Source organism: Danio rerio, chromosome 24 (genome assembly GCF_052040795.2).
Source record: "Danio rerio strain M-AB ecotype USA chromosome 24, GRCz13ab, whole genome shotgun sequence".
Lineage (NCBI taxonomy): Eukaryota > Metazoa > Chordata > Actinopteri > Cypriniformes > Danionidae > Danio > Danio rerio.
This window is the reverse complement of record NC_141044.1, coordinates 8,762,501-8,780,000: the sequence shown is the minus strand read 5'-3', so window position 1 is coordinate 8,780,000 and position 17,500 is coordinate 8,762,501. Positions and strand designations below refer to the sequence as shown.

The following is a 17,500-nucleotide window of genomic DNA, read 5'->3' as shown; positions in this document are numbered from 1 at the left end:
AAGAGCGTCAATATGATTGTGCACACCAATGCGCCAAACGCCAGCCGTAAAAGCATATTTTTTTTAGGAAATGCCTCATGCTCGTTTTGAATCAGATTGGCACTTTTGTTCACGTGCAGCAGCTTTGGTGAAATCCAGTTCATTTTGTAGATGGTCTGCTTGCACACTTTAACCTCACACGCTAGCGCAGGGGTCACCAATCTCGGTCCTGGAGGGCCGGTGTCCCTGCAGTTCTTAATGTAGCAAGCTGGATCTTCTTCATTCTTGTCTGTCACCGTGCTGTTTATCTATATGAAAGCTACACACATCAAAGCAACAGTGAGTGACCCCAATGGCTCAGATGTGCACATGGGAACGGTGGGCAGAGAGAACCAAATCATTTGCAACAAAAACAGCAACAATGTCTTAACAGCTCAAATTTTTAATATACAGAAATGTATAATAAATAATCTAATAGGTGTTTTGAGCTGAAACTTTACAGACACATTCTGGAGATGCGAAATACTAATTTTAAATCTTGAAAAAGAGGTAAAATAGATGCCTTTTAAATGCCTTCATATCTCAAATACCCTTTTCAAACAAATATTTTTAAAAAGTTATTAACGACAAGTGTGTTTGCAGCTGAACACTGCAAGAATGTAAATTTCCACTAACAAGATTGAGCACCCTTGCCTTAAGTTCACCAGCACCATGCATTTTAGACCAGGGGTCTCAAACTCACAGGCTTGGGCCAATTGCAGCCCACAGGATGATAGTTTGTGGCCCCCGTCTTAATTTAAAAGTTTAATACCCGCGAGTTTGATATGTATAGCACCTTACAGTTTTGTTTGTAGAGCTGAACGAATCCACTAATCACGATGGGTATATGGCTCTTGGGGGCGCAACATCAGCTGGGATTGACGCAGGCAGAGAAAGATTTCCCAGTGAGTGAAAGTTACAGCAGCGTTACTATGAATGTTTTCTTCCACGCCTGCTGGCTGCCTCGTTTCCATTGGGCACACGTGGACATTTGTCCCAGCACACTTCATTCACAACACTTCTAAAAAAGTTTTTTATTTGTATTTTTCTTTCCAGTATTTATTTTGCTTGAACTTGCTTGCGGTGAATATATGCGCGTGTGTGTGTGTGTGTGTGTATATGCGTGTGTGTGTGTGTGTGAGAGAGAGAAAGAAAGAGAGAGATAGAATGAGTTAAGCGAATGCTGTGTGAACTGTGTGTGCGTGCTAGTTAAAGCAAAACTCATGTTTAACTATTAGTCCTGAACAATATTTTCAACCAATCATCTTTCTTGCATTTAGAATCACTCTCATTGGTTGGTGGTTATTGTTTTGCGCGCAGTGAGCAGAAAAGAAATCAAAGTGATGCGTACGCGGCAGGATAAAAGAAAAGTAAAGAACTCAATGCAGCCTAATGTAGTCTGCAGTCACACATCGACACCTGTCCATCGGCAATAAGAGTCCCCGGTAACCCGGACCAATTATAGAGTGGCATCATTATTTGTGGGTAATTTGCATCGCCTCACACAATAAACATTACATATATTTCTATATTATGTAAAAGTAGTCCAAACAAACAGCTTTTTTTCCCCTGTAACAACAGCACGGTGGATAACAGTAAATCAATTTATTATTATTATTATTATTATTATTATTATTATTATTAGTAGTAGTAGTAGTAGTAGTAGTAGTAGTAGAGGTAGTATTATTATCATTAATATTATTATCATTTTTAGTATCATTATTATTATTATTATTATTATTATTATTACTAATATTATTATTATTACTATTATTATTATTACTTCATTCATTTTCTTATTAATTTTTAATTTGTTTATTTTTTTCGTCTTATTTTGTGTTTAAAAAAATCCTCAATCTTCTCAAATCTTTTAATTAATTAATTAATTTATTTATTTTTTGTTGCACAAAATAAGATAAAATAAACAAATTAATAATATAATTAATTTCTTGTGGAAAACCTGATGCGGCCCAGCCTCACCCCGACTAAATTGAATTTGAGACCCCTGCTTTAGACCATTTAGTTAAAATAAAGCCCTAAATCTTGCACTGCTGATTATAAGAATGTCAGGATCACATGACCTCCTTTTTTAGGTCTACTCATGTTGCAACCCTCAATTGCTGTTGATTTTCATCATGAAATTGCATTCTTGATATTCTATTCTAAAGGTCATGTTCTAGATCCTTCAATATTTTTTTGAATGAAGCTTGTCTAGAATTCTCAACAACACAAAATGCTGAAATTCATTAAACGAGATCGGAATTAGCAAACATTTTCAAGCTGTAATCAGTCTTGGAAACCTATTATGACTGAAATGCGAATAAAGCGTTGCACATTAAATAGAGAATGTGAAGCTGAAGTGAGAAATGAACACATAAGGAGCGGATGGGATGTAATGATTATGTTTGAGTCATGGCATGAGTTGAATAATCGCTCTTGGTTTGTGTGTTACTGCAAATGAGAGCCTTACTCTGCTCCTCCAACTGTTCCAAAACACAACATGCACAAAACCACACTCCACAAAATGTGCTGACTGAATCCTGGGGTGTGTGTGTCTGCAGGGTTTGACTTTAGATTGTATTAACACACATGTTTAGATGTTCTGAATTCAAGTTCCACCTGCAGCAGTAGAATGCTGCCTGTTGGTCCTAAACAAGAACATGGATTTTCCTTTTTTTTTTTGGCAGGAGGAGCGATCAGAGCGAGAGAAGACAGAGAGAAAGGTGTGGGCGAGGAAACAGAGAGTAATGTCGCTCTTACGGGGAAATTCAAAGGTACTGAAGTGTGTCCAGAAAAAGAAAAGATTACTGTAGGTATGTCAAATGAGATTTCCTGAGGTACAGGAGCTGCCACTGAGACCTTCTGCTGTCTTTTCCCATCAATCACATTCTACTATCACAGAAACACACAGTCGCAGGCTAATACAGATGATTCTATAGAATTCTATAGGATAAAACATGTATAAATAGTATGCTTTCTTATTTAAATACATGTCACACACATATGCATGCATATACAGATAAAGGAAAAATTATTAGGCCTCCTTTTGAAATTTTGTTTCTTTTTAAAATATTTTTCTGGTCATGTTTAACAGCAGCACATTTTATGCATTCATTCATTTTCCTTCGGCTTAGTCCCATTATTCATCAGGAGTCAACCACAGCGGAATGAACCAACAACTTATCCAGCATATGTGAAACACCCATACACTCACATTCACACACATACACTTCAGCCAATTTAGTTTATTCAATTCACCAATAGAGCTTATTAGACTGTGGGGGATACCTGAGCATCCGGAGGAAACCTACGTAAACACAGGGAGAACATGCAAACTCCACCAAGCAATGCCAACTGAACTAGCTGGGGCTCAAACCAGTGACCTTTTTTGCTATGAGGCAACTTTGCTAACCACTGAGCCACCGTGCCACCCTAACACATTTAATTTTCTATAATATACTTGTTTAGGTGACTTTCTTATTTATTTTAATTTGCCTGGAATAAAATAAGTAAAAAAATAAAACACAAAATTGAAGGTCTATATTATTAGCCCTCTTAAAATTATTATTTTCGATTGGCTACTGAATAAACCCCTATTATCTAATGAATTACCTAAATAACCCTTTAACTGCTTCACCAAGAAAAACAAAAACAAAAAAAAAAACATTTGGATTGCATTTCTTAACCCCTAATGTCGCTTGTTAACACTCACAGTGCATTTATTTTTAACACATGCATTTTGTAAGCTCAAGTATTGGCATATACTTGCATACAAATCTATACTGGGTTTACTCCAATCATATTTACAGAATTACATTTGTGAAAAGCCTGTCCTTATCTATGGCTTTCGGTCACAGGGTATTTATTTACTGTCTTTTCCTAAAGTGCGGACTGAGATGGGGAAAAAAAAGGCTTTGGTTGCATGGGATAATCTACAAAAAAAGTTGCAGTTTAAAGAATTGATTTCACTTAATTATTTTAAAAAGAGTATAAATGATTAAGAAATTGAAACACAGGCTTGTATATGTTTTGAATAGTTTGGTTGTCAATGTGTGATTCATGTTAACTGTCAATTGTTTTTTGTTTGTTGTTTGTTAGACCCAGGTGACATGTATAGTGCCTAATTTTGGCCATGACGCTCTTCAATTCAGTTCAATTCAGCTTTATTTGTATAGCGCTTTTACAATGTAGATTTTGTCAAAGCAGCTTCACATAAATGGTCATAGTAACTGGATCAGGGTTGTTCAGTTTTTAGTGTTTAAGTTCAGTTCAGTTTAGCTCAGTTCAGTGTAGTTTGAAGTCATTATTGAGAGTCCAAACACTGAAGAGCAAATTCATTGATGAGTAGCTTTTCAGATCGTGAACCATGCAAGCCAGTGGCGACAGCGGAGAGGGAAAAAAAAATTTCACCAATAGGTGGAAGAAAAAAAACCTTTAGAGAACCAGACTCAGTTCGGCACGACCATTTTAATTTCTCCGCTGGCCAAAAGTCTTGTGCCGAGCTGCAGTCTCAGCAGCTCTTGTAAAAGATTTTTAATCTCAATGTGTCTTTCCTGGTAAAATAAAGGTTATAATAATAATAATAATAATAATAATAATAATAATAATAATAATAATATTAGGAAGAATAATTTCTAAAATATCAGCCCATACCAAATGGTAGATATGTAGGTTTATGGTAAAAGTACGGAAAATTAATACATATACTATGAAAAAAAAGCAAAAGTATAAGACCAATTTATTTGAAAACTTAATTAAAATAAAACATTTTTGAATACTACATCATTTTTATAAGCATGCCATAAAATATTTCAGATTCTCATTTAACATGTTTTTTATTTATTTATTTATTTTTACAATAAAATCAAAATCAAGTGTAGTGCAACAGGATGTTTGTATGATTTTTTGTAAACCAACAATGCTGTGTAGTGTAAACCAATAACAGTCATCATTTAAAACAGTGAAAATATGATCAACCATTTGGTAGAGCAGGCAGTTAAAGGGTTAACCTAACTTGCCTAGTTGATCTGATTAGCCTAGCTAAGCCTTTTAATTTCAAATTAACCTAACAAGTAGTATCTCGCTAAATAAGTTGTAAATACTGTCAAATCAGTTTGTGAGCCGAGTAGTGTCTGAATTCGAAAAACGGTATGCAAGACGTACCCGGATGAACCAGTACTACCGGCGAGATTCTGAAGTGCACATCTCATGGACGCTATGCTATCACATGATGCACCATGAGAGAATTGAAGCGATGCAACTGACACAGGTAGGTCATGGAATTGTGACAAAAGGTGGATGATGTACGTCAGAGTGTCATTCATACTACTGACATTCCTAATGTAGAGAACATACTTTTCTAAAGGCCGAGTAGTAAATTCAAATTCAAATGCGGTACCTACTAAGTAGTAGGTGATATCGGACGCAGCCTATTTCTTCTGAACCAAACACACCTGATTCAGATCATTAGCTCATCAGACTGAAAGACCTATAATGGGTGTGACAAAACATCCAAAACATGCAGTGTTGGTGGTCCTCCTGGAACGTGGTTGAGAAGCACTGACATATAGGAAATAATTAAAAAAAAAGTTTAAAAATGTATTGATTAATTTGTTTAATTGTATTTATCCCCTGAATGTTTTGGTAATATTTGAATATGTTTTTTTTCTTTTTTTTGCCTCTGCAGCTCGGGCACACACATGAGGAAGAAGCTGTTCTACAGGACAGACTGTATGCTGTGTTCCAGCGGTGCGTGAATTCCTCTACATCCAATCTGATGTGAAATAATCATTAATCTGTGTTTCCAAAGCCATTTACATTTTGCTGACATTTGTGAGGAGATGTAATATACTCCACATTGTATTGTCTCTACCAGTGCATTCTGGGTAAGTTGCCAAAGGCGAGGAAATCTGTCCGTGTCATTGGACGCAAAGTAGCATCAATTTCATCCTGTTCACTTCAGTCTGCAGCCCTTTCTCTCTCACTCTCTCTCTCTCTGTTTCTGAGTGTCAGGCCTGCAGGCTCGGCTGTGTTTAAGTTTTTAATAATTGTGCATCTAATGAAATCAGGGTGCTTAGTTGGACACTGGTGCAGAGGTTTGTTAGATGACCCTCTCTCCATGTCCTTGCATAGCATCTCTGGGTGACTGTTAGTGAGATGAAACGTGTATACTGGATCAAGATCATCTTCATTTACTTAGCAAATACTGTGACATATCAGGTTTTTTAGACAGATTTCAAATAGTTTCTTAATCCAGACTTTATCTGTCCATCATAAAAATTTATTTGGATAGTTCGATTTTCTGCTTTTTTCGCGTCCTTAGCAAATATTTTGAGGGGTGTTTTTGACAATTGTGGGCCACCAAATGACGAATATGAAAAAAACAAATACGACTGACTGTTCGGACCGTGAGGGTGCAAGGACCTTTAATTTTTAAAGCTTGTGCAGCTTCTTGAAGGAGAAATCAAACAAATGAACACCGTTTTCTAAAGTCTATGAGGGCAGCACACACAAATAAACTAAACTGACATACTGCAGTTAAAATTCAAAACGTGGTGTTTTTATGTTTATAACATTTGAATACAATTTAGCAACGTACATCACACGACCAAGAGAGCTTACAATTGACCATCACTTAATTTATCATCATCTCACGATTGAAAATGTGACACTGATTTCATACAGGGTTCATACAGGCACAGCGCGCCCCGCCGGTTGAGAACCACTGAATTAAAAAATAGAGGATATAATGATGATGGTCATGATGATAAATAGTTTTTATTTTTATTTTTTTGGTTATCAATAAGTGAAGTTTCACAAACTAATTTCGAGAGGAGCATGTGATATGATTGACTGCAGCTGGCCACTCATCTACACTCATTAGTTAGCCAATCAGATCGATCCAAACTCACTATAAGTAACCTAGCTAAGAACTACTCCCTTATCTTCGTTTTCCCGAAGAAACCCCCCGTCCACCCCTTCTCCTCCTTTCCTCTTGCCGAGGGGAGCTCTCGAGAACACCTGATCTCGTACTCCCCTCACATGCTCTATGGACCTGGCGGGAGCCCTGGGCTCAACTATCTCCGAGCTCAGGGTTCTCGGGACAGCATGCCAAACCTGCTAATTTGCTAAAAAGTTGTCAAACAGTATCGAAGTGTGAACTCTTAAAATGACATACATGCTATGTATATATGCACATCATCAGGGAGGAGAATCGTTTGCTGAATTCTCTACGTCAACACCAGGCTGAAGTCGTCAACAAATATGGTGAAATTGTTGAAGAGACAGAAAACATAGAGCTGCTAGGAATCGAACCTGACGTCCACTGCCAGGTACACACACAAACTTACAGCTACACCCTTAAAGTGAACTAATCAACACATAATATGCTATATCGAAACATGTCCAGGCCCTTTTCCCGAATCGTTTGAGAAGTGTTAGTGCTCTGAATCAGCTCAGGCCAGCCCTGGCCTGGTTGAAAAAAGTGTGCCAGAGCGCGGTTCACTTGGGCTTTGGCATGGTACGCTTATAGTGTTAGTGCAAAGCGCACCGAAGCTGAAACTCAAGATCAGTCTTGACTTAAACGGGACCGTTGCATATGGATTTTTTAATCATTCTTACTGTTCAATGAACACAAACTGTCGTAGATTATTACAGACGCAAACCCTTGACTGCACGACAGCTGCAACTTCAGCAAACCTCATAATTCCTGCAGCACGAGGACTTTATGATTGTTTATAAACGTCAAAAGTGGCTGATCTGTTCGGCGAAATATTTGACTGCTTGTCACTGCATCCCAGAACCACTAAACTGATATAACTAAAGAAATCTCCACTGTGCTGAGCGAAATCATTTACTGAACAGCACATCATCAATGACGTAAGCATACCCAGGAGGGGGGAAAAGCGTGCTTTGGCCCGGTTCAAAGCAACTGTACTTAGTGTAAAAAGTCCTTAAACCGGATACTTTGCTAGGGGGAATCTATGGCTCTTGAGCCAATCCTTCCTTCAATATTATTTTACAGTTTAAAAAACTATAACCTCTCTAACATCACTTTCCTATCGAAAATACAATTACTATTCCCTTTTAAATTGTAGTTTTATACAGCACAATGAATAAGAACTATAACACTAAAAGGACGTTTTAACCAATGTGCGTTTTTGACAATGTGGATAAACTTGAATTGTGGCACCAATAAAGGACAAAATCTTATGTTTCTATGGCAACTTTAATTCAAAGAACATTCATGAGTAGTGATGGTGAAAATAAAAATACTCTAAATTATTCTTCATTCTTGAACTTGCTCAGCATGTGATGCTTCATATTTGTTTATTTTTGAGTTGCACATGGACAAATTAAGGTTTTGTTAAAACCTGTATTTATAGTAATATAATAATAATAATATTATTATTATTAATAATAATAATAATAATATAGTATATAGTCATACAGTAGCAAATGCATTTTTAAAGAGGCATTTTGAGATATACAGTTGCAATCAGAATTGTTAAACCACCTTTGAAATGTTTTTTTCTTATAAAAATATTTCCTAAATGATGTTTAACAGAGGAAGGAAATTTTCACTGTATGTCTGATAATATTTTTTCTTCTGGAGAATTTCTTATTTGTTTTATTTCGGCTAGAATAAAAGCCATTTTTAATTTATTAAACACAATTTAAGGTCAAAATTAATAGCCTGTTTAAGTTATATTTTTGATAGTCTACAGAACAAACCATCGTTATACAATAACTTGCCTAATTCCCCTATCCTGCCTAGTTAACCTAATTAACCTAGTTAAGCCTTTAAATGTCACTTTAAGCTGTAAGTGTCTTGAAAAATAGCTAGTAAAATATTATTTACTGTCTTCATGGCAAAGATAAAATGAACTGTCAGTTACAACAGCTTAATGTTTAGAGATGTGTTGAAAAAATCTCTCTGTTAAGGAGAAATTGGGTAAAGAAATAAACAGGGACTAATAATTTAGGGGGGCTAATAATTCTGATTGTAACTGTATATAGACATCCAGGCTACAAACTAAACAAAACGGGAAAAACAAGAAATGACCAGTTTAGCAGTTTAAGCACAGGATTTTATGTTCAAATTCTCGATTTTCAACATATCTGAACCAATTTAAAATGTTACGATGAATATGCACATGCAAATTGACTGATATTAAAGCATAAAAAAATAATAAGGTGAATGTTTTAAATGTTCCATGACATTATACAGTAAATAGAGCTGAATCAAATAAGGTGATTAAGTGGAGCATCCTGTTAATGATGTCAGTCATGGAGGCACACGTTACGAACTCACTGAGCAAGGAACGAAAGTGAATGTGAACAGGTAGCTGCTGTACCTAAGTTTCTGACTCAACCAAAACCAAAGGAAAAGGACAGAGGGCAAAGCGCATTACTGAGGTGTGTGTGTGTGTGTGTGTGTGTGTGTGTGTGTGTGTTGTGGTTATGGCAGGGTTTTGCGTTGTAATGACTCTTCTAAGAAGGCCTCGACAGTAGCAGCAGCAGCTTCAGTTTGCAGACAGAACATCAGCTTTGAAGGAGGCAGTAAACGGAGTGAGATTGTAGTATAATTCCTCAGCCTGGCATCCGTGCCCCCCAGTCACTGTTCCATTATCTCTCAAATTGCTGTGTTTCAGAGAGATAAAGATATTTTATGGCTTGCTGACTTGAAACAACCCGCACAGCCAGAAAAGCAATGGCCGACCTGCCACGCATAGTAATTTCATTGGTAAATGACAAAATCTTTGTTTATATGACATTTCCAAAATTACAGTGGCAGATGAATCTCAAATTTAAAATGTCACATTTGGCATGCAAAACTATGAAAATATATTTCTGTACGAAATTCATGGAGGCATTTAATTTAGAACGTGTTTAATAACTAAGCCTGCCTGCATCGGTAATCCTGCCTTCAGGACTCGAAAAGATTGTCATATTTATTCACTAGCTCCCCCCCACCACCACCACCCTCCTTCATTCTCACGCCAAAAAATTTAAGGGTAAATGTTCATTGTTAATTAAGATTTACTAATTAAAATGAAAATAATTAAGGAGAAAGCTTAATCTTGGAATATTAGGCTATACTTAGAAAGAAAAAGAAAGTTTTTGTGTATGTGTGCGTGTATGCGCGCGTGTGTGTGTGTGTGTGTGTGTGTGTGTGTGTGTTTTATGAGGGAAGGGGGGGGGTTTCCTGTTTGCAGAGTGTTTTGTCGATCTGTCAGTGAGGTTTCAGCGAAAGCCGCCCTGCGTGCCAGAAAACGAGGGATGAGAAGTGTAAAGGATCTGGCGAGCTGCTTTGATGTCATCTAGCCTAGTGTTATGGTGTTATGCCACTTACGCCACCGCTGTAGGAAATGCAGTGTTCTCCACACCTTTATTTCCTGGAAATCTGGCAAATGTCAAATAACATACCACTTCCGCTGTTGCTGTAGTATATGTATACCGGACCTGGACACATAATGCAAGTGTTCAGTTCTGCTGTATGGCCCACAGATGTTACACATTAAGTATGTATATGTACCTAAGGCTTTCAAATGTGTAGATATCGTATGGACGAAATAAAATGTCTATCATTTCATATTATGCACTATTTATTTTATGGTTTCATATATACAGTTGAAGTCAGAATTACAAGCCCCCCTGCTTATTTTTTCCCCAATTTCTGTTTAATAGAGTGATTTTTTTTTTCAACACATTTCTAAACATAATAGTTTCAATAACTCATTTCCAATAACTGATTTTTTATCTTTGTCATGACAGTAAATAATATTTAACTAGATATTTTTAAGACACTTCTATACAGCTTAGTTACATTTAAAGGCTTAACTAGGTTAATTAGGTTAACTAGACAGGTTAGGGTAATTAAGTTATTGTATAATGATGGTTTGTTCTGTAGACAGTCGAAAAAATATACAGCTTAAAGGGGCTAATATTTTTGTCCTTAAAATGGTTTTAAAAAAATTATTGACTGCTTTTTGTCAAGCCAAAATAAAACAAATAAGACTTTCTACAGAAGATAAAATATTATCAGACATACTGTGAAAATATCCTTGCTCTGTTAAACATAAATTGGGAAATAATAAGAAATAAATAAATAAACAAAAGGGTTGGCTAATAATCCTGATTTCAACTGTACATTGTGTAATACTTAATCATCTGGATAACTTTCATTTTACATGCTACCATGCAATCAGAAACAGAATGTTAAGAGAATTGCAAGATTAAAAGTATGTTTACATTGCATGTTTTATTTTATGTATTAATTACTAGTTTTAGAAAACTGATTTCTATGTTATTATTTATTTTATACGTCAACATTCTTAATCAAAAATTTGCCCTGAAGTTCTAAATAAAGTGACCAAAAATTGCATTTATGTATGAATGCATCTTTGAGCATATACTTTAAAATGTTCAAAAACAAGAAATACTGATTTTCATGTAGTGATGGGTACTGTTAAGGTTTTAACGGTATTACTACTTTTATTGATACCACTTATCGTTTCGGTACTTCAACGGTTCTGGTACGGTTATTGGTACTTTTTGTAATGTTTTTTTTTGTATGACAAAAAATTTTGTATGACTTTGTAAAACAAATTATATATATATATATATATATATATATATATATATATATATATATATATATATATATATATATATATATATATATATATATATATATATATATATGTGTGTGTGTATGTATATATATATATATATATATATATATATATATATATATATATATATATATATATATATATATATATATATATATATATATAATTTTCATTTTATTATTATTATTTTTTTCCTGTAAAAGAATGTACAATGGTTTGAAGGAAAATGAAATGACTCTATTTTTAACCATTCTTCTGGAGAAAAATCAACATGTTTGACTTTTCTGACAGAAGTCAGGATCTTACTTGTTTTATTGTGCTCCCTGCAGTTAAAAATACCATTTTTTTGAGTTGCAAGTTAAATTAGATAATGTTTCTGATTTATGAGTTTCGGTACCCTTCCCTAATTCCATGTGGTCAATAACTGATTTAATTTGAAGAAAAGGTCTATCATGATATAGTTCATTATCAGGATATGAGATGACTTTTATTGTGATCTGAAATATTTATCATGTTGCCCAGCCTATATGATTGTGGACCCAATTTGAACTTCTATTTCAGTGGATAAACAAGCTAATAACTAAAAAAGTAGTGACGAAGTTGCAGTGAATACTTGCAGTGAATTCTGAACTGTATCCACTGAGTCGCATTCTAGTTTTCCATCCCACCAGCCTGCACTTAAATGACTTTTGTTGCTTGTTTAAACTACTTAATTAAAATAAGGTTTTTATTTGGACATTGAAATGTTCAATCCACTTATATTTGTAAAAAAAAGCTTAACTTAATCGATTTGTGTTGTGACAACATGAAGGAATTGTGTGGAACCCAGCAGTTTTTACTCCGTAAAAAATTGCAGCATTGCACACAATTCATTCATGTTGTCACAACACATAGTTTAACTTACCTTCCCAAATTTAAGTGGATTGAGCATAAAACAACTAAGTTGTCTCCAATAAAACTGTGTAAAACTGTGAATTGTGTTATTACAGCTCATTTTAAATAACTAGTTTCAACAAGCAGCAAAAATATTATTTGGTGATATTTTACGAAAAGCCAACTCATCACTCCTTATAAATTTAATTCTGAAAAAATGTCTGTGCATCTGATCTCTAAAAAAAAAAACTGATAACACATGCTAACAAATTCTCTGTCATACATTCGGCAATAATATGAGAGAGAGTAGTGTCTTCAGCATACATTTTTAGTGCATTTACAATTATTTGTCTATAACTGTTGTCTCTCTTCAGATATTTTTATGGAGTTAAAAAAATTTTGTTTCTTTGTCTGTGTGTAGGTGGAATGGAGTCATACTCCGCAGCCCATAGAGGTGTTTGTTTTCTGTTTGAGGGCCGTGAGAGACAAGCTGCCCAAAGGTCTGTACTCGCTGAACGTGTCTCTCCAGACTCAACTGGGCGGCCGCACGTTGTGTTGGTCCCGTCTGCAGGAGCAGCAGTGTGCTGGAAACACAGAACCCGTGGAACACCAGGGCAGATACTGTGACATGGAGCTTAACATTAACCAGAGCCTTTACATGGTAAGAAAAGCCCAGCAAACTGCACTCTTGGGATGTCCACAGCACTGTAGTTGATTGAACTGAAATAAAAACAGGTAGTGCACTTGTAATGGTTGTTAGTGTGTGGAATCATGCTACGTTAAAGAGCACAGCAATCAAACCCCACCACCTTTACCATAGAAACTGTGGTATATTTTTCCACTATCAATCTTTAGTACTGTCCAGATCCATCTGTCATCTTACACAGGGGCGGACTGGGACAAAAATTCAGCCCTGGCACTGTAGCCACATCAGCCCACATTACCACACCGACACAGCCCCACCCACGGACACGCACATTCAGTATTTTTTTGGTGCACAGATGGTAAAATAATATGACATTCTTGCCAGATTTTGATAACGTCCGAGTGACCTCGGATTGCGTCGGCCAATCTTGAAAACAGGCGAAATCGCCGACTGGCCACATGCTTAACATTTATTATTATTCTTATTATTCTTATTATTATTAATATTATTATTTTATTTTTATTTTTTTATTTTTATTTTATTTTTTTATAAAAAACATTTTATCAACATCATAATATCACATCTAGCAAGAGATAAAAGCTGCTTGAACGTAAAAACAATGCATATTAAAAAAAAAAAACAAGAAAAAAAAACTGACCGGCCCACATTTAAAAATTGGTCCGGCCCTTCTGGCATTTGCCAAAATTGCCAGATGGCCAGTCCGCCCCAGATCTTACACACAGTATTTGACACACTGTTAACAATGTTTTGTAGAATCTTACTGGCAGCAGTTCACCAGTAAATCAATTACAGCACCATTTACCTTGCTGTATGCTTTTAAAGTATTGTACAGGTTGTTTTCACATGACGTCATTGATGATGCGTGAAATTCAGATGGAGGGCAAGAAGTGGTTCTTCTGTCTGTCAGAACTTCAAGAGGTTTATGTTTTGTGTTGTTTATAATTGTTTAAATCGGCCAAAAAAAAAAAAGAAATTCCGAAAAGCTTTTATAGACTTCCTAAAGTTTTTGCCTCTAAAAAGGGGGAAAGTTTAAGAAACTGTCTGAAAAACGAAGGAAAAAGTGGCATTTAATAAACCATTTTTCATCAGTATATACATAATTTTTCTGAATGTGATAATTTGTTTGATGGGCGACGCAGTGGCGCAGTAGGTAGTGCAGACGCCTCACAGCAAAAAGGTCGCTGGTTTGAACCTCAGCTCGGCTCATTTGACGTTTCTGTGTGGAGTTTGCATGTTCTCCCTGCGTTTGCGTGGGTTTCCTCCGGGTGCTCCGGTTTCCCCCACAGTCCAAAGACATGCGGTACAGGTGAATTGGGTAGGCTAAATTGTCTGTAGTGTATGAGTGTGTGTATGAATGAGTGTGGGGATGTTTCCCAGAGATGGGTTGCGGCTGGAAGGGCATCCGCTGCGTAAAAATGTGCTCGATAAGTTGGCGAATGAATTTGTTTGACATCACATATAAAGATTATATACAGGCCTAGCTATGTGTATCAGTATGTTAATGTGTTATATAAAAATCAAATACAAACACCACCACGCTCATACAAAATCCACGAGAATATAAATAACGCATCCTGCCATGTAATCGCTGTACTGAAATCTCCTTCTTGTTTTGCAATAATCCAAGTCTTTACTGGCATTTTGGTGGAATTAACAACGTAACATTAACATCAAGATGCGCAGCAGCGGTGGATTGTTGGTTTGTTGACGGAACATTGACAGAACAAAAAAGAAAGGCCCTTGCGAGCAAAACCAGACGGTTATTATACTTTCCCCCTTAAAAAAATAATCATAATAATGCGTTTACGCTTTTGTATGCGTTCATCTGTTATTTTGTGATGCTTAAAAGATATCCGCATATGAAAAAAAGATTGTAATTTATAATGCATAAATTACTATGTAATTTATAATATGTTTTGTATAATATAAATAGTAATTTATAATATGTTTTTATTTCTAATAATTACTATATTAATTTATTATATGTTTTTGAACCACATAGTAAAGTGTATAATGTGTACAACTCTTTGTTAATTAATGCTACTGAAAATTGTACTATGGTAAACTGTAGTAAATACTGTAAAGTTAGTGCAAACTGTGGTGCATTGCGATGGTGTATAATTATAGTGTAGAAAACTGAAGCCTGTTGAATAATATGTTTGTTACTAAAGTTGTGTTCTACCACAGCAACAATATAATTACTACGACAGTTTATTTCAAGTACTGCAATTATCAGTAATATGCTTGTAAATACTACAGTATTTACTATAGTATTTTTTTCATGTAACACAGTAGCTTATACAGTATATTCCGCTTCAATGCCTGGCAAATGGATTTTAGTTCATTACAAAATTCTTCCCTCTTCAAAATATAACGATCATGTCCAACATATGTGGCTATTTTCTATTTATATCTCCTTTAAAATATGGCACAAATCGCAAAAATACAGACTTTCCTCTATGTCTCCCATTCAGTTTTTTACTGCCCTCCATCTGAATTTCATACGTCATCAGAAGCATGTGATCGCAAACAACCTATATCTTTACCCTAAAATATACAGTAGTTTTCACAATGCAACTTTAAAATACAGTACCATACTGCATAACTGTCCTACAGTAAAGTACTGTTAATATTACAATTAAATACTGTGTAATTTACAAAAAATTATTTAACAGTGTAATTTTGAAATCATTTCTTTTATGTATAAAGTATTAGTTTGTGTTTTCAGTTTTCTAATTAAGAGCAAAAACGCTTCCATTCAAAACTTCAGATTGGGTTTTATTTTTATTGCGTTTATGTACAGTTGAAGGCAGAATTATTAACTCTCCTGAATTTTTAGTCCCTGTGTTTTTCCCCCAATTTCTATTTAACAGAAAGAATTTTTTCAACACATTTGGGGACATGATAGTTTTAATATCTTATTTCTAATAATTTCTAATAATGATAATCTTTTTTTTTTGTCTTTAATTGTCATGATGGCAGTACATGATATTTTACCAGATATTTTTCTATACTAGTATTCAACTTAAAGTGCAATTTAAAGGCTTAATTAGGTTAATTTGATTAACTAGGCAAGTTAGGGTTAAAAAAAAAATTAATATGAAAAAATATATTGCTTAAGGGGGCTAATAGTATTGACCTTAAAATGGTAATAAAAACTAATAAAAACTGCTTTTCATTCTTGCCAAAATAAAGCAAATAGAATTTCCTCCACAAGTTCTTGCGCTGTTACTCATCATTTGGAAAAGGAAAAAAAATAAATAAATACAGGAGGGCTAATAACTGTATGTAAAGTATTTATTAATTTAAAATGCTATTTTTAAAGCGAGTGAAAAGAAGATAAACATGCAATCATTTAAAATGAATTGTATGAAATGAATCATTTGAAACTGAATCACTTGAAATGTAATTAAGCTAATTATAATTTTACATTTAACAACAACAACAAAAACAACGAAAACTAACCTCTCAGTAAATATTTTTCATTTTCAGTTCACTGCAATTTGGGTTTTGTACAACATCCAAAAGATGATAGGGAAAAAAATGGCTTTTCACTGATTTTAAAAACAATAGTAATGTTGTGTCTTATGTGTTATGAGAAAGGATTTAACTACAGAACAAAACTACTCCAGTTATTCTGTGTGGTTCCATGCGAGTTGCTGGAGATGGAGTCAGAATGAGGCTTGAAATGATATGCGATGTTAAACATTGAGTGTGTGTATGAGAGTGGAAAGAGACTGTATTAAAAACCTCTGCAAAAAGCACAAGGTTTGACTTGTGAAATAAACAGCTGCTTTTCTAACATAATGTTTAGTGTTTGAATTTTAAATCAAATTTAGAATTCATTATACAAAAGCTTATGCTTTATTAGGATGGACACAAACCGTTTTTAAATTTCTATTTGTGTATTTAGTAAATTATTAGTGGCATTTATAGTAAAAGTGTAAATGAAGATTAAAGGAAATGGTGCTTTAGCATTTAGCATGATCAATATGTTGTTTGTCTAGTTTTGCCAGAGTTTTGTATGATTTTTATTTTATTTTATTATTATTATTATTATTTTAGGAATTAACACATTATCACTGTGTTGACAATTCAATTGTTTTAAATATAGAATATATAATTATCAGACTTCTGTTTTTAAGATAATAATATAACGGTATGAAAATTCATATCATTATTGACTACGATTATCTTGGATATCAATATTATCATAGTTTTGTAGAAATAAAGTAAAATGTTTAAAATGAAATTTCACAAACACTTAAGTCATTCCACCCTTCCACCCCACCTATAAAAAAAAAAA

General features: G+C 34.6%; 1 protein-coding gene across 15 annotated transcripts in view; it reads left to right on the top strand.

Annotated features, from left to right (window-relative positions):
- Positions 1–17,500, top strand: part of ofcc1 (orofacial cleft 1 candidate 1) — a 202,358-nt gene that overhangs the window by 48,021 nt on the left and 136,837 nt on the right. For all 15 annotated transcript variants that reach the window (XR_015524744.1, XR_015524745.1, XR_015524746.1 and 12 more), the window contains 4 exons: positions 2,706–2,792; positions 5,705–5,766; positions 7,223–7,349; positions 12,949–13,188. Coding sequence is in view for 9 of the 15 variants with exons in the window: in XM_087309188.1 (XP_087165314.1) it covers positions 2,706–2,792; positions 5,705–5,766; positions 7,223–7,349; positions 12,949–13,188 (516 nt within the window). In the remaining 6 variants the exon portion in view is untranslated. The remainder of the gene's footprint in view (positions 1–2,705; positions 2,793–5,704; positions 5,767–7,222; positions 7,350–12,948; positions 13,189–17,500) is intronic.